Below are 21,459 nucleotides of genomic sequence, written 5' to 3' on the forward strand. Positions count from 1 at the left end.
TATGATTCAGTGCAGAAAAGGTCTTTTAACACATATTGAGTGAGAAAGGTGACTGAAGAAGAAACACTCAATGCATCATGGGATCCCCCAGCAGCCTACACTTATTAGAGCATAACTAAGGCCCTAACTATATGCTTTAGCAAAAAGGAAAATTTTAAGCCTAATCTTAAAAGTAAAAATAGTCTCTGTCTCCTGAATCCAAACTGGAAGCTGGTTCAGTGTACAGTGAACTCATGTTCAAGAAACCAGTTTGAGATTTTTTCTCCTTTGTAACATAATGCCATCAGAAGATGGGTGAAATGTTGTGGTCATAAAGCGGTGGATGTGATCAGATCAACAGCAGCAGCACTCAAGTACACTGTGACATTTAAACAACCATGCTGCAGCAGAAACCAACACTCATGAGACCAGGCATTGATTTTCTATTAAACTGTTCAATTTTGGTGAACCCGTTTGAATTGCAGCATCAGTTTCCTGTTCTTAGCTGGCAGGACTGTCACTCCTTATAATAATAACAAGTATTATAAGGACCATATAAGTTATATTATGATTTATTCAACAATGGGGTTATTGTACCAATAACTATTTCATCTTTAATGTTTACTTAATCAGTATGAGAGTAATGCAAAAGTACTCACTTTTATGAGCAAAGTGTACTATGAGACATACAGTACACATAAAACAAACATTTGACATTAAGTTTTTATTACAGATTTATTCTTATTTTTCATAGTTACTTCTGCCCCTTAGAGCAGGTTGCAGCTGTAGATTGTACCAGAATGTCTGTGCCGTTACCTCAAAGCAGACTGTGTGCCGTGGTCAACATCAATCATTAGCACTTTTTATGAGGATTCTCTGCACAGGTTTGTGTTTTTCAGCTCCATCATTAGCGATATCTGGTTTATGAAAACATTAAGGCAAGAGGAGTTGTTTCCCAACGTCCACAGCCTGGGAAGTCTGAAAGGACCTCATCACAGCTTGATTTCACTGGAAAACTGCTCTTGAAGGGAGTTGTTGTTGTGCTTCAGGACTATTCCAAATCCTTAGATTAGATTTTAGGAACCAAAGCAGGCTTTTGGCAAGAAATCAAAGCAGCTCTTGAGGCACTACAGTATCTGTTTTCATTTAATGTACAAAGCTATCTTGGTGCAATGAGCCCTAGAAAAGTGGCTTATATATAAGCACTCCACTTTTTCCTGAAGTACCTGCACCTTTATTACCAAGGGAATTTGGTGACATAATTCCCTGAAAAGGAACTTTTCCACTTCTTTCTGGGGTTTACATGAAACTTACCTCATTCCTGGATTTTGACACAACTTTGATGATTCGCTCTGTAGTTGACAGCTTAAGGTGTTTCTAGATCTCAAGAATACATATATATTAGTGAGGACTGGTTTTAAAAGGTATTTGCTCTGTTTATATGTTTAAGTGGAACTGAACTCTTGAAAGTCATGTTGTGGAAAAGCAGTCTGCATCACTAAGTGAATCCACATGGAGCCACAATGTGGTGAGCAAAGCACCCAGCCAGAGCTGACCTGCTCCCCTTCTTTAGAATCCAGCTGACTCTGTGGCCGACAGAAACTGCTGTAGTGATAAGAAGGACCCGTGCTTTAAGTGACTTCATACAGCCATGTAATATTTCATTTAATATATTTACTTTGCTGCATACAAAATGTATATGGAGTTTGACCTTAGATTTTGAGTTTAAATCTATGTGCACATGATTATATTAGAAAACAGGGCAATGACTTGATCTGTTTGAAGGATTATTTATATAAATTATGTTGCATATTGTTTTAGTTCACTAAAATAAAAATAAAAAGTAGACTTTGCAAAAATGAAGACCAATTGAAATGATTTTGTCAACTTAGTTTGATTAAAAATTGTTTTGCAACTTGCATGATTAGAAATTCATGGATAAAAAGTCCCAAAGAAATAGAAAAACAAAACTAGTATTTAGTATTTTAGTTTTAACTAGTAATAGTGTTAGAGTATAGATATTTATAGATTGTGATTTGGGATTTTATACTTTTTAAAATCAATATTTTTAAAGTGCATTGAGCCTTGATGTGAGAGACCCAGATCCAACCCTCCTAGCAGTTTAACGTCACGTGTCTTAACGTAAAGGGAGTTGGTATCCAACTTTTCTAAAAACAGCAAGAAAATAGCAAAGTATAAAAACTGAAAATTGCAAATATAAGGAACCACACCATCACTTTGTTCATCAACGAGTCTGTTGGAAAGCAAGTTTTATTCTTACTTATTCTTTAGCATTAGTGTAGTAGCAAGACATACAAGTAATAGTACAATTAGTATAGCACCAAAATCATTTGTTTCTTTTATACAGGCTGCGTACATACTGTAGGTACATAGGATTCTTTTAAACATCTTTGGATAAAGCATGACAAACAAGCACACCGTTTCTCTACTCAGTACCAATGCCCATTCAATATTTTAGCACACAGTTTGCAATTCAAGTATGAATATTACAAATACACATATATCATAAGTTACAAATCTTAATGGTTATTACAAAAAAACAAAAACAGGATTACATTTCTACAAAACTGACAGCACACAGTGCATCAAGTATTCTTTAAATTTCTGATACAGACCTCATAGCACAATTGACCATCATAAAATGAACGACAGCCAAAGGTTTTCTAGCTGCTCACTGACTTTTATTATTTTCAGCCATTCTTTAAATCAAAAGAAGCGGCATTGTCTGAGAGGGGGGAAAAAAACAGTCTGCATCTACTGCCTAACTTTGGTTAAAGCTTAACATTAGCGAATCCGCGTGTTCAGTTGGTTGATAGTTGTATTTGCGGTCATGGCAAAAGCCGGATATGATGCGTTACAGTAAGTATTGCTCAATGGGAGAGTCCTTCGCACAGTCGCTGGTCTGTTTTATCGGGCAATCTTGCATCTAAAACATTAGCTCTGTTCATAAAAGGACCACAACAGGCTATAAGGAGATCCTAGGGAGTCTGCTAGAAAGAGTTGAATCTCTGCCCTATCGAGTGTTATTCCCAAAGCCAGTTTTCCTTCTCAACATTAGAGGTAATTCCAGTTCAAAAGCACCTTTTAAAAGATCCTCATTCAAGATTAGTGGTTATATGCTACAAATAGTAGGATAATACCTATTTTAGCAGACAACGGACAAAACATATCAGACAATGGCTTCTCTGTTGGTAGTAGTCATTGTACCGTCATACAGAACATATCTACAAGTCAATGCAGAATAAATATGTTCAAACATAAATATATTACAACACATATCTCAACCGAGTATGGATGTCTATGAGAGGTAGGGTTTTGCAGGCACCTACAGTAGGCCCAACGGAGGGTGTGAGGTGAGACGCGCACGCATACACACACCTGATACTGTGTCAAGGTGTAACAGATGAGAACTCGTGTGACAAAGAGAAACACCAATAACAATCTAACTATGAAACACACATGCACGCACACGCACAAAACAGACAAAATTGTACTTCAACACCAGGAAATATGGAAATAGTTCAGCTATTTCCTCACAGCACTAGTGTTTACTCTGACAGCCGTGCCTCAGTGTCAGTCGGTGGACTGTCTATGTGGGTTTCAGTAGTTTTGTTAAAAATACCTGACAACAGATGACAGCAGACAGACTCACAAAGTACACGACAACTAAAACAAAACGTTATCTGTAGTTATTCTAAAGGCTCCTGATGTTCTCCTAACGTTTGACCTCTGACATGAGACAGGTGTGGAAGGACATCAGTACTTAGTTGCATGCTGATACGTTTCAGAGTCTTGAGCCGCAAAAACAAAAAAAGCATAAGAATTTCTCATTCCACCGACCGTAAATGTTTGTACGTCTCAAACTATGTCATTACTCATGCAAGTGGCCCCTTTCACATTTTTCAGGTTAAAAAATAATGGTTATTTGATTTATACGTTATTCTCATTATTGTGTTGCAAGTGAAAACGCAAATGGGAAAAGGGGTCACCTCCTGAGTAAATCCCAGGATGAGACATACATTTAAACACGAACCTGAACTACTTTTGTTCCATTTCTTTTCCATATGGGAATCATTCCTGCTCATCTGTTGCTGAGAACAAGATTTGTAATGCCCTCATATATATACCAAAGCAGCTAGTTCCTGTAGCCATCATTTTTCTTAATCTGTCACAATGTAGAAAAATAACACAACTATCCCTTATATACTCTTCCATAGTCTGCGTATAGACCTTTTTTTTGAACCACAGTAGGATTGCAAGGACAGCATGTCTCCTTTTATACTATCTTGCTGACCACCATATCAGTTGGATCAGAGCCCAAGTGTTTTGTGTCTTTCTAAGTTTGGAAAAAGTTCCTTATCAGCCGGCAGGATATTTCTTTTCCTCCTGTCTTTGTATTTGTTTTCCCGGTGTTTTCAGTCCTGTATCCCGTGTTATGATACAAAAAAATCAATTTGCGTCATGCAAAATAATTTAGTCTCCAAAGCACATGAGTGCATGACAACGTCTGCACAACTGCTGACTCCTTTTAAGTGTTAGTAGTTTGGGTGAAGTACCTGATGGTGGCTCTGTAGCACTGCACTATATATAGCGTCCTGTCTGTTCTAGCTGCTGTTTGGGGATTGAGGATATTACTGTGGGATAATAATTGTTAAATGGTCCCCCTCTGACACTCACGGATGACTGCAGGATCAAATCTCTCTTATTGCCAGTATCTTATTCCAGACAGATTTAGGTGGTTTGGTCTCTGCACAGCTCTCAGTGGACTTGAAGAAGTAGGCCGTTGTGAGCCTGGGGAATGCACTTCCCACAGAAACCACCACAGCGGCCGTAGATTCTTGTCCCATCCTACAGACAGAGACAAATGAGAGAGGAAAAGTGGGCAAAGGGCAGAGAATGAAATCTTCATAAATGTCATGAAGGGATTCCTGCTCAGTGAATCACATTGATGACATTTCAGCACTACAGTCTCACACCACAACTGGAGTGATCCAGCATGAGGCTCAGTCCACCCCAGCAAAATGAAAACAGTGATCCATCCATCCATCCATCGTCATCCGCTTTGTCCAGGGTCGGGTCGCGGGGGCAGCAGCCTAAGCAAAGAGGCCCAGACCTCCCTCTCCCCAGCCACCTCCTCCAGCTTGTCCGGGGGAATACCAAGGCGTTCCCAGGCCAGCCGAGAGATATAATCTCTCCAGCGTGTCCTGGGTCTGCCCCGGGACCTCCTCCCGGTGGGACATGCCTGGAACACCTCACCCAGGAGGCGCCCAGGGGGCATCCTTGTCAGATGCCCGAACCACCTCAGCTGGCTCCTTTCGATGTGGAGCAGCAGCTGCTCTACTCTGAGCCCCTCCCGGATGGCCGAACTTCTCACCCTATCTCTAAGGGAGAGGCCAGCCACCCTTCGGAGGAAGCTCATTTCTGCCGCTTGTATCCGCGATCTCGTTCTTTCGGTCACTACCCACAGCTCGTGGCCATAGGTGAGGGTAGGGACGTAGATCGACCGGTAAATTGAGAGCTTCGCTTTTACACTCAGCTCCCTCTTCACCACGACGGACCGGTGCAACGTCCGCATTACTGCAGCTGCAGCCCCAATCCGTCTGTCGATCTCCGGCTCCCTTCTCCCATCACTCGCGAACAAGACCCCGAGATACTTGAACTCCTCCACTTGGGGCAGGACACAAAACAGTGATCCATTACTTGAAATCTGCCCGGCATGACCCACACTAAAGGCAAGCATTATAGGAGTTCACTTGGAACGTTTTGTTTTTACCTCCGATCTGTGGACTTTGACTGAAACATAGTTGCCCTGAGATGTCCACTTGGTGGCCTGAGCCACTTTGAAGCCAGTGCCAATTAGATTGATGCTGAACTGGCCCTGAAAACACAAAAGAGACGGATTTATTTCATAGAAGTTCTCTAACAGGTAAGGTAAAAGAATATAAAACACACAACCAAAAAAAGCAAAACTGTCTTTCTTTTTTTTTCACAAACCTGTGGACATTTGGCTGCACTATAACAATCCCCCGCTGTAGCAAAGGGCACTGGCTGACCAAGAGGTGTCTGGGAAAACCGGAGGTCTGTGACTGGTAAACAGATACCAAAGACACTGATTTAAAGTCACAGTGACCACAAGCATAAAAAATTGACTGAAACCACATGGCTGTAGAGTATCAACAACTAAGATTTTACTTTCTGGAAGAAGATATTTTTCAACATCTTTTCTCCTATAGTGAATTTGCTTAAATCTAAAGCAAAATTAGCAAAATCCTACTGTTTAAAACATATTTACCTATAGGAAATCTTTATGTTACATTTTCTAATTGTTTACTGAAATTCAAATACTGTTTGACTGCATGCAAGTAACATTTGCAATATTGCAAAAGGCACACCACATTAGCACCTCTTCATATTCTGCCCCTCATCTTTAACTCATTATTTCTCCTCGGCTCTCTTTAAGCCACCTGAAAACTAAATGAGTGTTGCGCAGACTGGGTGTGGGAACATGTGCTGTAAGGACCCAGATGAGATGAAGGAGACGGGAGGATGATAGCGTAGGTACTAATCCAGCTTCTCAAGCATGCAAACTCATGCAGACACATCTTGTGTTTACCTATTTTTATGGCCATAATGCCTTTCCTTAGATATTCCTAAAGCTACTTAAAAGCGGAACATCTAATCCTACCCATTACCTTTATTCTCACCATAACCTAATTTTAAACTTAACCTGGTAGCTAAGGTTTAGCGATGAAAAAGCCTCTCAAACTTGCACAGTCCTGCAATTTGGCTCCAACAAATCTGCCTGAAGCCACAAGTATAATTGTGTCTCAGCTTTTGGGTCCTGAGAATATAATAAACACACACCCACACACATGCAAAGACAAAAGAATAACAAAAAAAACAGCACAGTAATCTACATTGTTTTATGTAATCAAAAGCATACTTGGACAAAATAGGGCAGGTGGAGCTGAGTGGAATAATGAGCAGAGGAATATGGCCTGAAGATGTGCATGTGTGCACATTGTAATTGTATGATTGCTTGCATGCAAGCGTGAGGACATGTTTTATTTCTGATGCAAAAGGATGGATGAGTGCTGACGGGCACGGTTTCAAGTCCTCTCCAGGGACACGAACACACAGTGCTGAAATCTCATTATTTTGATTTGGGAGGAGAGAGCGTGGAGTAAGGCTTACTTTCATTTGGACTGGGCTCTGGATGTGGCATTAGCGCTTTGGAGCGAGGCGTGTGAGGGTTAAAAAAACACCCATGTGTGGTCTCGATACAGTGCACGGCGTAAGGCAATCATGAAGTAATTACTCACTCGTTATCCTCAGGGAGTTTAGGTCCAGACGAACTTTGTGGAAGAGTGTGTATCCCGCTGCTGAGTAGTCGTTCCTACACTCACAGTCCTGTTTTCGGCTGCCGTTATACGGGCATTGAAATGGGTTCAGCAACCTGTGCGTTTAAAGAAATATGGGAACTGAGTGCAAACAGCACAATAACCATATTTCACACATTGCATAACCATACAGCAAGTCATCTCCACATCATACGCACCTGTGGCCATACACCTCGGAGTAGTTATCGGTCTGACCGCTGCGCAATGTCACATACTCCTTGGGGAAATCAGTCTGCATCTCAGCACAGTAAATCTAAGAGCAAACATGTTGAGGTAAAGGATGAGATCCCACGAGTTTGCTGCTGCTGCTGCTTGAATCATGACGTGTGCCGGAGTAATTCTGGCAGAACATACAAACCTGTAGGATCCGGGATTTGACTTTGAGATAGTATTCGCCATCTATCCTCACGCCCTGTCTCATCTGGACCTCTCGGCACGTACTGAACAACTGGCCTGGGAGAGGGAGTGAGGAAGAAGAGCTTTCAGTGCAACAGTGGGAGCTGTCAACAGCTTTTAAAAGCTGGAGTATTTAGCCATCTCATTTTAAAAGTTAGTACATAAATCTTTTGTCAGCAAATAGCATAAAAATGTTGAAAGCTAAAAAAAACTAAGCACTTCTCCCTAAAGCGGATAGTGACTTGGATCTAATCTTCCCAAGCTTGAGGTGTTGTAATTGTCTTGTTTGTGTTGCAGAGCTCATATTGAGCTGATTAGTTAGTCAAGATTAATACTTGACCAGAGAACTGACTGTCCAGTATATCCTTTCAATTTCATCAGTGCCTGACTTGGCAGAATCTAAGTCAGGAATGATTAACCCTGCGAACTTTGGCTTGCTGTTTTACAGCACTTTCCAAATCCACAATAATGCCTGGCTCAGCTGAAGCCCTTGAGGCATTCTGACAGACTGCACAATTTGCAGAAAACTGCTGACTGTCTGTTTATTGTTCCACTAAGTGATCACTCCAAGAGCCTTTAAGTAGTTTATTGTGTAAAAACAAAGCAAAACACAGAGTTTTTAGAATCAGATATGGTTGTTTCCACACAAAGCACCGACAGTGACCATTACATTACATTTTACCACTCACATTCTCTTTCCTGACATGCGGCCTGAGACTCAGGTCTCTCTGACAGACGACAGAGTTTGGACGTTTGGCCTTTTGAGGTCACGCACTCCACTCTGCGCTCCATCACTCCTGCTCCACAGGTCTGCGAGCACTGGTAAAAACACGCACACACTCATTCCCTCCAAAAGTGAAAAAGGCTCCAGTCCAAATCCACAAATGAGATTTATTAAAATCCACAAGTCATCAAAATGTATTGTTAAAACTGTGATTAGCTGAGGAGGATTTCTTGCTGTCTAACAAGCCTTTTCTGACTCACCTTGCTCCACGGGCCAACTTTCCAGTAGGACATGTGAGGGCATTCCGTGAGGAGGCACGGCCGGCTGCCAGGAGGGCGAGGCTCAGGACAATTCGTGCTGGCAAAGGAGGACTGAGTGTACACACCCTGAGCGGGAGAGGTGGGCATCAGGGAGCAGGAGACAATACGCTGCTGGTAGCCAACACCGCAGCTGGCAGAGCACTAAGCCACACGAAAATACACACAGTGGGTTAAAAGCTTTGGCTTTAGAAGAAGCTGTTGTGCAGTAGAACGGGGCCTCATTGGTACTGCTGATGAGAATTGATGACCTTGCTCATTTTAAAGCCTTCTCCATTTGAATGAGCCTGATTCTACTGAAATGCAGATGTTTTGAAGCAATTAGTTGATTACGATGACAATTAAATTAGCAGAAGATGTCAAACGTTTTCGTGTTTTATTTAATGAACATTTTGAAATAAATGCCACATTTTCATCTTGTCAGCTGTTTTAGTACATACACAGCAGATCTCCCTATGACTATTAGAATATTTGTATGTGAGAAACAAGAAGACAGCTCTAAATAGACACAGTTTCTCCTTTTTATCTCATTTTTAAGTTAACACCTTTTGGGTTCAGACAGTTGTTTGAAAAAAGAAAAAGATGAAACAAAGTTCCTTCAGTCTTAAATTATTTCTTTCCATTTTAGAGAAATTATGAATTATTTGATACCAATACTGAAACTTATTACTTATATTTCTCATGTTCTTACCATTGACCAGTCTCCTGTTATCCACATGTAGTGACAAGGAGCTTCTTTGCAGGGCTGGAGCAATGGAGGTCGGGCTAATGGATCACAGTAATCACCCTGAGCAGGTGTCATTCCTGGATCCATGCACACCACTTTCCTGCTTCTCACGCCTTCTCCGCATGTTGCATTACACTGATAAAAAAAAAAAATCACACACAGGGTTGTGAGATGGATTGTGGTTTCAGCAACTAAATCAACTTCTAAGACTCCTGGACATCCCTTTAGCACAATAAATGCACATCCCTATTAAACCTTTACACAAATGAAGGAAAGTGAGTGTTGTGTAACAACTGGAACAGTAACACAATGCCAAACATGTGCTCTTGACAATGTCAGTGTTAAAGATAAAAGTTAAAACAGATTTCCCTTCAGTAATGGCTTAAAAGTCATAAAATGGATCAGGATTTGAAAATTTGTGTGTTTTTCTTTTCACTTTCTTTATATTTCATAAGAACAGAGAGGATTTCAGGGGCAAACTGTGAGAGAAAGAAGGTTCAAAGTTTTTGCGGCAGCACAGACAGAGATCTAAACACTGCAAAGATTCAAGCAGTGCTATGTCCCTACAGGATGTCCCTTTTTTTAATGCCTCGCTTTGAGGACAAAGCACATCGCATTAAAGAAAGATGAGCCAGGAAGAAAACAGTCTGCTAGCGTGACACAGAGCAGTGCCGTTCAGTAGCACAGAAGGGGCGATGGCCATCAGTACTCTCAAGTTTGGATATCATTGATTTGTATCATATTTAGTTGCGATGGTTAACACTAAAGCCCTCACGACAGATAAAGGGTGTATGCAGGACGCCCATCTAATGGTGCAGAGAGAGAGAGTTAGCGACAAAGTGGAGATTGCAGCCAATAAAAGCTTTAATAAGATGCTTAAACATCTGAACATCTGTTTCACACTTGGAGAGTGAGCAAAGGAAATACGTCGTCACAGATAGAAAGAAAGAGAATAAACAAGTTACTTACTTCTTTCCATTCATCAGCGACCCAAGTGTAGTGTGTGCACTCTGCAGTTTGGCACGGCCGCGCAGTAGGAGGACGCGCGCGAGCGTCACACAGGTCCTCGAGGACTCGTCCCGTACCTTTTAGCCTGCAGTAGACATCGCGGTTCTGAACTCCGACCCCACAGGTGACAGAACACTAGTAAAACACACACAAAACACACATCTCATTTCGAAAACATGGCAAGAAGTGGAAAATGACTCTAAAGGAAGCTTATTTTTCTCCAGCAGCAATAAGGCTATAAATACAAAGTATTCGTTTTTGTGGCTTTTTAAAATCACTTCTGTTGTAGAGCTGACCTTAAAGGGGCACTAAGCTGATGACACACTCTTAAAAGCTTAAAAAAGAAGGCGACTGAACTTCTTTAAGTCCGTAAAGATGTTTCGCCTCTCATCCAAGAGGCTTCTTTGGTTCTTAAAACAAATGGTGGAGAGTTCCAAGCATCTAACCTCTAGTGGGAGCTGACCACTTCGGAGGTGGTGCTGAGGGTCGCTGACCCACTATTGATCCTGTGTATCATCAGATGAGCCAAAGTCTGATAAAAGGGGTCATTACCATCACAGGGGGTTACGGGTGAATCCACTGTGTGACCTTGCCCCACCCTCACGCGAACTGTTGAGGTCATCTGAGGCAAGATGTGAGTGGAGGGTAAAGATTTCAAAGATTTCTCTGATTTGATGAAAGTCCAGTTGGGTCAACCGTATGTTCTAAGAGATTTCTTTACATGTGTGTGCTCCTTTTCTTGATTTTTCAAACTCTTAAGACTACCATGACCTGGATGACTGAGGACCTACACAGACACACTGATTTTACACATTAAATCCAATTTCCTTGACATGAGAAAAATGCTGTACAACATATTTTGTTATTAACCTTGACTTTGTCATTGGAAGTATGTTGCCCTGGAGTTTAGACTTAAAATTGTGCATGAGTACGGTTTAGAACAAGTCACTATTTAGGAGTAGTGGGGGTCAGTAGTAAGAACTGACAGCTGAGTTGCATTTTAGGACCATGTGCTTATGATGCTTCATAAATCTCTAAATCACGGACTCACCAATTTAAACTAAGACTATATAATGTCTGCTCAGCAGCAGCCACTACAAGGGGCAGTTACAAGATAATGGTTTATTGAATTTGCCCTTATTTTCTGAGATGCTTACGTATTGCATACTACCATTCTAACAAATATGCTAAGAAAATATGTGTTAACAGAGTAATTTAAGTGAGACAGCAAAATCCATCTTATAATTCTGTTGGTTTTCCTCTCCTAAGTTTCACAGGCGATATTTTTATAACGTTTGTTTGGTCTGCCGAGTTAAGATATGCTGCTTTGATGCTCCGGTTCAATGCACTTCATGAATCCAGAAATGGGTTTGTTCCTATTCTGTGAGCTGTATATCTGGGATCACACAAAGATCTATCTCAGACATCTCTTTGATGTTCTTTGAGAAGCATGCCTGCATACTAAGGTAGCGCTCTGTAAGATCTCCGTCAGTGCGCCCCACGGCAGCTGTGGCTACAATGTAGCTTGCCATCGCCAGTGTGTGAATGTGTGTGTGAATGGGTGAATGACTGAATGTAGTGTAAAGCGCTTTGGGGTCCTTAGGGACTAGAAAAAGCGCTATACAAATGCAGGCCATTTACCACGATTTCAGCTGACCACGCTGATTTCTCAGCTTGCCCGCCACACATTACACATTCATAAAAATCAGTGTACGACCCAGAAGTTGCTGCAACTTCTGTTATCGTTGCAGAGTTTATCCTTAGATGTGAAGGTTCAACTCTTTGAGTTTGGAGAAAGAACAAAAAGCACTGCAGGAAATCTGACCTTCAGATCAAAATATGCCTTTAAAAAGCAAAAACAACAACAAAAAAAACTTGCGTCAAGCATGAAAATAGAACCTGCTGTTCAAGTGATTCTAGAAGTGATACAGCATAACCCGGCTTTAAAAAGTGTGCGCTCTTTAATCACAGTGTTTAGTAAGCAGTTTAAAGGGTCAGCTCATTTCATTTAAAAGGGCATTTTTTCCTGTACTTTCAAGCTTCGTATAGTGAAATTAAACAAAACTTGTTCTTTATCATTTTTTAAAGCAAACATAGATTTGACCATATAAACAAAATCATTCACCTTCATTTTATTAAAACAAAATAATTCAATAATTTGTGAGAAACATGCAACTAAAATCCAAACTCAAAATAAGATAACCAAATCAATAAGACACTGAATCGTCCTTTCAACTTCACTTTACAATAAACATGTGTAACATGGTATTTCGAATAGCAAGTGGAGAGAATTTTGTCCTTGAAAACCAAACTGATTCCCAATGGGAAGCACCCCCTCCTCCCCCCCAGCTCCTCTAATATATTGTCTATTACATTCGCAGTCAGAGGTGACTGAGAGTGCTGGGTAGCTTCGGAATAACTCAGGCACTGGGTGCTGAGGTTTCAAAGTTGTCACATGCACGGACATTAAGATATAAAACATGTCTTTATGCTCTAGTTGAGGATTTCATGGTTGCTGGTGGTATGTGGAGGAAGATGATTGCTTCCAGACACCAGCGAGAGAAAAAGTGAGAGGGGAGGAGGAAAGGCTCAAAGAGTGGGGAGTGGCAGGAGTCTTGTGAAGGGGGAGCAAATGTAAGCCTTGCAGGACCTTTGGGGATTTTACATTTACATTTTATACTTTCCAAGCAGGCATGAGAGGCTTTTCATGAACTGCTATGAAAGTATTCAGTGTCCAAGTCACCAATTAGTACAGAAACCTCCTGTAATTCAGATATTTATCCCCTTCCCACCCTGTTTGCATGTGCATGCACCACAAACTTGGCTGCATCAGCTGCCACGTTTATCACTTTTCATTTTGACAGATTCACATTCACATGGTCAGTGTGTGGTCTGACAAAAAGCTTTCATAGAAGAACTGTACTCTAAGATAGGATTTTAAAAAGTTCCCTGAATATTTGAAACCACAAACACAAATGTTACACTAAGTGTGCTATAGTAGTGCACAAAAGTCTAGTGTCACTCCTCATTTCTTTACATTTTGCTTCCAAGAAGCCAGACTTTCTTGTCATTTTTAAAGTGGTCTTGAGCAAGAGTTCTTCAGGCTCTCTGAATGTCGTTCAAAGTTTTTCTATTGACATTAACCGCTTTTTGCACTTTAGTCCAGTCCTTGTACCTGACCATTTATAGAGTATTTCTTTTTTTGTTTATTGAACCATTTAACACTGACCTATGAAAAGATCAAGAATAAAAAGGCACCTAACTCAAGGGATGAACCACTTTTGTGTCTACACATAGCAGAAACTTAAACTAAGAACCAATTTGAAATTGCATCTTTAGAGCTATTAACTCAAACTTTGACCTATCTTGGTATGCTGTCCAATGTGTCTTAAAGAAAACTGAGGAAAGTTGACAAGTGGAGGGCAAAAGATGACATATCGGGCATAAATAAAAACAACGCCATGTGCAAAGCATCCAGTAGTACTGCACTGGCTTCATTTCTCAGTATCACAATGATCCCAATCACATTGCCAACGCAGTACAAGCACACTTGGAACGCTATCGGTTATAGATCGGCCTCCCCACATTCTGGACCTCAACATTATTCAAGCAGTGTGGGATAATCTTGACAGAAAATGGAACCAAATCCAGCCAACATCCAAAAAAGAGCTTTGAATGTCATTAAAGAAGCCTGAGAACTATTCCTGAAGATTTCTTTAACAAATTACAAGAAAGCTGCCTAAGAGAGTTCAGGCTGTGTTGAGGAATGAAGGTGGTCATCACACAATTATTGACTCTGAAGCTTGTTAGAATTTTGCACAGTACTGTACATAAACAGTCTTGGCCTTTAGAGTTTAGTTTACACTTTTGGGAATGACACATAAATCTTCAAAAAGAGCAAACTGAGCAGTGATTGGACAGGTGCTCTGTGTGTACATGTCCTACATCTGCAATCTCTAGAAAGAGTTTGTGTTTGTGCCTCAGCTGCAGTTACTCACAGCATGGCCTCTCTGAGACTTTTGGTTATTATCTAATCCCCAGAAGATAGCAAGAAGAACAAACATACCTCCCTCCATCTGTTAGCTTTCCAACTGGGGCATACTCGAGCCCGACAGGCCTTCTGTGTCCGAGGCCGGGGCAGATGACTGCAGTGCTTCTCTTCTATTTTGGTTTGGTTCTGATATACACAGACTACATCCCGCTGTTTGGTCCCTCTGCCACAGCTTACTGAACACTGGGGAGGAAATTGCAGGGAAGGGGGATGGGTGTTGGATAGAGAACAACACAAAGTTTAGTGAAACACAGTAAAGTCCAACTCATAGCTCGATTAGCGCTCACGCTTATGATTGCACCATGTAAACATTTCTGTACAGAAGTTCCTCGAAAAGTAAGTCAACTGAAAATAAAGTTGTTAAGCACAAGTTACCACACTGAAAACCAGAAGAGATTGATTTTTTTAAGGCAACCACATTCTGTTAACCAGAAATCTCATTCATAGGCTCTCTTGTAAAGCCTCAGATCAATATGCATAAACAATCGCATTTAATGCAGAACTTAAGGCCTCAACAGAAGAACACCCCTTTGACCCAACACCTAAAGGCCGACTGAACACACACTCCAAAACAAATTTAAATAAAAAACCCAAAATAGTGACGAAAAACCTTTATGTTAAACAGCCATGCTGATGGAATACAGTGAAACAACTGAACCTGTAAACACAGGGATTGCTTTTAGAGCAGCAGAGGCACAGGAAGCGGGGACAAGGGATGCAATGCAAAGCACACCGTAGATGCACACGCAAGACATTCATCTGGCACCAATAAGCAACTTAGATACACTTCAGGAAATCTAGACAATGAGGCAAGAGGACACAAAAAAAGGCATGAAGAATAAAAACCAGACACACCAATAAAAAGATCTGAAACGGCCTTTGCCTGAGATGTTACAGACAGCAATTAAGGTGCCTATTTCTGCTTGCTGAGTGAGTGCCTGTATACAAGGCCACTCTGAATAAATGAGATGCTAGAATCGAACACGCCAGATGAGATTTTGCCTGAGCATTTTTTCCAGTCCAGATAATGAACATTATATTCTACTGTCCTCTAATTATGATCTCAGATTATTGCATAACTCAGAGGTGGTGACCTATGGGCTTTGCAGATGTGGAGTTTGTGTTTTTCTTCACATTCTGGGAGGTAGAGGAATGGTTTCCTGTTTAAACAATCTAATAATCATATGCTTCATTCAAAGCCTTTCAACAAAGCCACCTCATCCTGCCTTTTCTTGGTAAGTATGGTGCGGGTAGCGGTTGACACTGCACACACACGCATCATACACATTGTAATTATCAAGGCATTTTAAACACAGGGCCCGCTCAGCTGACAGACGACATCAAAGCCAAGGGCCAGAGCCTGAGTGACTAGTCCCCAAGCACGGCAGATTCACATACCTGCTGCACGCTCACTCAAAAAGCAAAACAGAACTCTCCTTTACCTCAGACAAGAGCAGAGAGAGGCAAACAAGTTGGAGGGGGGGGAGATGAGGAGTGGGGCTGGCCCCTCCTCATTCTTGTAAAAGAAGCAGGAAGAAAGAGAAAGGCAAAAAAAAAAAGGGGTAGGGAAAAAAAGGAAATCACAGCCATACGAGCTGCGCTCCCCCAGCTGAACTGTATCTGCATTTTAACAGTGGAAGAAAAGACATTATATGGCATCGCGCTCCTCCCGCAACCCTGCCAGCCTCATCTGTCAGCCATTACTTAATCATGGCCGATAACACAGAGCACAGAGAGCTGGCACAGCGCGTGGGACCAGAAGACAGTTTCACCTCTGAGAGCAAGAGGAGGGCAAGGACTCAGGGACCTCTGATTCAGCGATCTACAGCTGGGTTGCTTCACTCACCAGCACCCACTCAGGTAAGAACATTTTCCCTATCAATCAGCCTGCTGCTTGTCTTTTATGTCCTGCATTTGTACAGTGTCAAACTTAAAATATGTCTGTTTTTTATTTTCTTGGTGGAAAATTGATCAACACACATACTTATGTTAGTTTTTAGTGTATTTTACTAATGAAAAATTGCTTCATCTGAACCTCCACGTATGTACTGTATGTTTTATTAGTTGTGTTGAACTTCTAGTACTATTCAGGTGTGCTAAGGTGTAGCAGTGTTTTGAATACAGGTTCACAGTTCCTTGGGAAAAACGTATAAATCAACAGGTCACACGGGAGGGAAATTAAACCCTCTTGAGACAGATTTGCCCTCCCACGTTGTCCCAGCAATTAATTTCAGATGATTTGGCGGGCTAAGCCCACTGTAATCCAGTGAGGTTCATTTAGACACGATGTGGATTACTCTAAAATGGAACGACTCAACAGCTTTAGATTTGGCAGCTGGAAATCAGCCAAATAAAACAGCTTTTGTCAAACAAGTTTTCTTTTTTTTCCCCATGCAGAACAAAACTTCTCCAGAGGAAGACATAATTAATATTTACAGCCACATGTAACAAAGAGGCAGCTTTTCATTATTTTGCTTACTGGCTCTAAAGCAGCCTTTTTGAGTTGATCAAGATTCACAGTTCTACCACAAATCGCATAATTGAGTGCTAAACCAAACCCAGCTAATTCATGCCATTTTTCTCCTTTTTTGCATGCTACAAAACTACAAAATACAGACCTCTGATTTTGATTAAGTGAACACTATGATCTCATATGGATGCTCCAACTGGATAATCAAACTGATATCAGATACCTTTTTGTGCATCAATGCCTTTGTCTAGGACTGGCAGGCAGAAACCTCGAGATGACCCAACCCACTGCTTTAATCTAAACAGGTAAGCCAACAGAACACATGGAAATTGTTAAAACGCCCCAGGGAACCTTGACTGTAGTTTAAAAATGTGTCACACTGCTAATAAATGGATATGACCTTGCAGTACCTTGTGGAGAGGAAAGAATATTCCACAAAACCAAGTAACCACCTCGTTCAGACAGACTAGTTTGTCATCATGGCCTTAAGCAGCAAACATTTACTGCTGCTTGAACTATAATTATGGGATGAAGAGGTTTTGTTTGGCAATAAAAGCAGAATTCAGGTTTGTTTTATGTTGGAACTGAAAAATATTATGTACCTCCTCCTAAATCCATCTGCATGCTGGTTTATCCCAGAATTTCATCTTTTTTCTTAGTGTAATATATCATCATAGTAGCTTTTTTTTAAAATTAAAACAAACTGGATCATAGGACAAAAAAGTATATCTTTCGCGTTTAAAATAGCTTTGTAGATATAAATCCTAATAGAGGGACAGGGACAATTATGGTGTTGTATATTGACTACAATAAGTGGTTCTAACTGAGTACACATCTTAAAATGTGAGGACCATGGTTGCATTCCAATCACATTGCAGCATGCTCGCAATGCAAGGGGATGGTAATATCAAGCATATGGCAAACTGTAGTTGCATACAGTCTTCAAAGGAGCTCAGTGCTGACCTGGAGGAAGAACAGCGTGTGGAATCATACTCTCAAGCACATGTTGTCAAGGCTGAGTGATAAAGTATCACTCAGTTGAGCAAAGTTGACTTGTCCTCATTAACCATGCTCACCCAGCAGAGTCTTAATCTGGTAGGAGTTTAATAGGTGGGAACTAACCAAACGCTGACATAGTTGACATAGCGACATGTCTTGAGTAACTATGTTCTTGGCATGCAGCTGAACACATCAAGTTCAGATAAGGAGAAGAGGAAGACGTGGTGTCACAGAACATTCAGGCTTTTCTGTCCATGGTCTTGTTTTGCAGGGAGGTTTCAGAGACAGAAGCCAAAACAACACATGTTATCAACATGGGAACAGCTGGTAAGAGTGGCGTCATGGGGCAAAAGAATGTCAAGAGTCATAGATCTTTTCTATCCAACAGGCTAAAACACCCAATCAGACTTCTTCATCCTAGTTTCATTGATTTATACTGAATATCCAACTCCAACCAAGTTTATAAGATGCTTTGAAATAAGAACAATGACAATGCACATACAGTATATGAAGATCAGGATGCAGTTCAATATATTGACCTAACAAGTGATGAATTTGAAATGATGGAAGTTGATTTTGTCATATTATTCATTTATAGATGTAGTTGACTTTATAATGTGGAAATAATTTCTGTCTATCCAGGTTTTCACAGACGTATTAACACAAGATCCACATTGAACTTCCAAATGGCTAAAACATTCTGACCTAAACGTGTAAGTATGAACTTGCCATAAAGTGTTAAATAAACAGCAGGTTGAGCGGCATGTACAACAGTCTCCAACACAGTTTGCTTTTCAAGTCAACACCACTCAGATAGAATATAACAAGTGACATAAGGAAAAAAATGGACTATCCAGTCAATTTTTCCAACTCTAAAGATTCCACCGAGACATTTCTCAATGAGCTTGTTAAACATCCTGCAATGAGCGCTATAATGAACACAGCCAAAAATGAAGAGTAGTCATATAAACATAAGAATAAAGCAAATTCTTGATGGCACAACTTGGAAAAACACAAACAGCAGATCAGTTAGTCATAAAGTAGTGACCTGTGACACGGGGCAGCCAAGTCAAACTTCCTCTTCCTGCTAAATGTTACGCAGCTGCTTTTCTTTTTACAAACAGCAACGTATGGAAAAGCTCAAAGAAGAGAAAGATCTGAACCTTTCAATTTTTTCTAGGAAAAAGAAATGTACAAGGAACTGATGCAAAGGAATCTTACACTTAATGCATATTTTCAAAGTGGTATTCAGTTTTGTTTTTAGCCTTTGTGTGGAGATTGCCTTGTTTACCTTATAAATTGTTTTCCTCTCTTTCACCATCATTTTCTTTTTGTTTTGTAGCTCTCCAACACTGTACCTCATTTTAGTCCAAGTCCAAGGACGGTATCAATTCTTAGCAAAGGAAAATTTTTCCACCAGAGGAAAAATACAATAGGAATCAAGACAGAAAGTAAATAACAACAATGACGGAGAACAGATAATAGTCAGGTCTCAGAGTTCCTCCGTCAATCCAAATGCATCATGCAGGGGTCATGTGGTGAGGTGGAATTAACATCCTTTATAACTTCAAAAAGAAACAGAACTACCAGGTGGTGATATATTAAGGTTTTTATTTTAGCTAAAAGTTGAAACAAAGCGCTCTTTGCTCTGTTACTGAAACTGACCTAGAAGACAGTATCAATCATTATCGCACCCACAAGAGGGGAAACAGTCCATTTCACTTCGTCACTTGATAGCATCGACATGCCCAAACATGAACAGGCCCCATTAAGTCTGTGGTGGTAGCCTCATGTGAGAGGACTTTTCATGTAAGTGGAGTCTATGAAGTAACTCATGTGGGTTTAAAAACACTTCACAGTGCTTCACTTAAAGGAATGAGAAAAAGCAGATGTTTTGTACCTGTGTGAAAACACGATCATGTTCTCTGCCATTCAGCCAGCCCGGAGAAGACCAAATCAAATGCTTCCAGAGACCTTCAATCCCTGTCTCCTCTCTGTTCATCTCACTGCATCAGCTTCCAAGCTGGATCACCCACAACAGCTACGCTCACTAAATGGGCACTTTATTTTCTTTCAGTAGCTTTCACACACTCACTGTGCTTCAGCAGGAGCAGGAACGGCATTAATAGACTTCTCCTAACTATCATTAAACTAAACTAGATCATGACGATACTTGTGCAGCAACCTGCAAAGATAGCTTCTGATATCATCTCACGGCATCAGTGCCACCTAAATCTTAGCGGTTTGCCAAAATGTGTAAGCCCCAGGGATTGATCCTTTATGTTAAAGTCTTTTACCAATTTAGCACACACAGCAATGATTGTTCTAGTGAGAAGCACCAGGAAGCCGCTGCTCTAATAACCTAAACTCAACTAGCACACGGGCAGCATAAGGAATCACAAGGCTGATGATGTCACAAACAACTGCCCCCAAAGTGACAGGTTTGATGTTTCCCCCCCTGTTGCCCTCAAACTGGAGTCAAGTATGTCAAAGCTCTACATGTGGATTTCATTTGAAGCAGCATGATTAGCGTGCAGACGCTTTACTGTGATCCCCCCTCCATGGGAAACCCACACTCGACGGGAAGTGGTATGTTTTTGTTAACAACAAACAGGCATAAATCACATAAGTGGTGCAACACAGCCGTATCACTGGTCCTTACACCCAGCTGACATCAAGATTGCTTTTAAGGTAATTACCATTAGCTAATGATATTTATGTTCCTAAAAGTTTATGTTGAACTGTGTGCCTATAATCCGGAACCTGTGCAATAAATGTGGTAATTGTTTTGTGTCTTTTTCTCTTTTTAAAATACTCTCTGATGGCGTGTATTGGGAAAATGAATATGACTTTAACAGTAACTGATCAGTCAGACCTTTCTGGTTACTTACAACAGATTGATGGAAAGACACTCAAGTCAGTCAGACAGTCAGTGAAGAAGCAAGTAAACAGTTGAATTTATCAAGATATGTTTTTTAATATGTAGAAGGTGCCAAAAAGGAAAACAAAAATGAAATCAAGGGCACAACAAGCAAGGTTAGTGTCTAAGATTAAGTCTCAATCTGAAAAGGTGAGTTTTGAAAAGTCAGTTTAAGGGTGTAAACATTTTATAAATCGAGAGGCAGAGAGCGAGAGAGGCAGAGCTCATTTATGAATATTTCCAAGATGGTAGTATGTACTCAGGTTTATTTCCAGGATTGTTGTCTGGTTTAAATATATTGAGAGGGCTTGATTAGAATGGATGGCATGTAAGGGTGTCTCTGCAAGATTACATGGATTTTAATAATACAGTCTCTTATGAAATGTTTTGACAGAAAAAAGGCGGGATACGTTTGAATATATTTGATTTATGTAACATATAACAACT

General features: G+C 40.7%; 1 protein-coding gene and 1 long non-coding RNA gene across 2 annotated transcripts in view; one reads left to right on the plus strand and one right to left on the minus strand.

Annotated features, from left to right (window-relative positions):
- Window positions 1–2,241: 2,241 nt before the first annotated feature.
- The window catches only part of LOC102196608 (A disintegrin and metalloproteinase with thrombospondin motifs 20), a 76,134-nt gene continuing 56,916 nt past the window's right edge, over window positions 2,242–21,459 (minus strand). The window contains exons 29-39 of the mRNA XM_005728161.1: window positions 14,639–14,806; window positions 10,534–10,707; window positions 9,529–9,699; window positions 8,781–8,981; window positions 8,486–8,615; window positions 7,759–7,853; window positions 7,559–7,653; window positions 7,323–7,456; window positions 5,995–6,086; window positions 5,774–5,878; window positions 2,242–4,848 (exon numbers count right to left, since the gene is read on the minus strand). Of these exons, the coding sequence (XP_005728218.1) occupies window positions 4,759–4,848; window positions 5,774–5,878; window positions 5,995–6,086; window positions 7,323–7,456; window positions 7,559–7,653; window positions 7,759–7,853; window positions 8,486–8,615; window positions 8,781–8,981; window positions 9,529–9,699; window positions 10,534–10,707; window positions 14,639–14,806 (1,455 nt within the window). The 3' untranslated portion in view covers window positions 2,242–4,758. The remainder of the gene's footprint in view (window positions 4,849–5,773; window positions 5,879–5,994; window positions 6,087–7,322; window positions 7,457–7,558; window positions 7,654–7,758; window positions 7,854–8,485; window positions 8,616–8,780; window positions 8,982–9,528; window positions 9,700–10,533; window positions 10,708–14,638; window positions 14,807–21,459) is intronic.
- Window positions 16,198–21,063, plus strand: LOC102196424 (uncharacterized). The gene is made up of 4 exons (XR_311605.2): window positions 16,198–16,483; window positions 17,345–17,398; window positions 18,364–18,419; window positions 18,735–21,063. It is a non-coding gene; the product is annotated as an uncharacterized LOC102196424 (long non-coding RNA).

This window comes from Pundamilia nyererei, unplaced genomic scaffold (assembly GCF_000239375.1).
Source record: "Pundamilia nyererei isolate P.nyererei 1_Seehausen unplaced genomic scaffold, PunNye1.0 scaffold00027, whole genome shotgun sequence".
NCBI classification, from domain to species: domain Eukaryota; kingdom Metazoa; phylum Chordata; class Actinopteri; order Cichliformes; family Cichlidae; genus Pundamilia; species Pundamilia nyererei.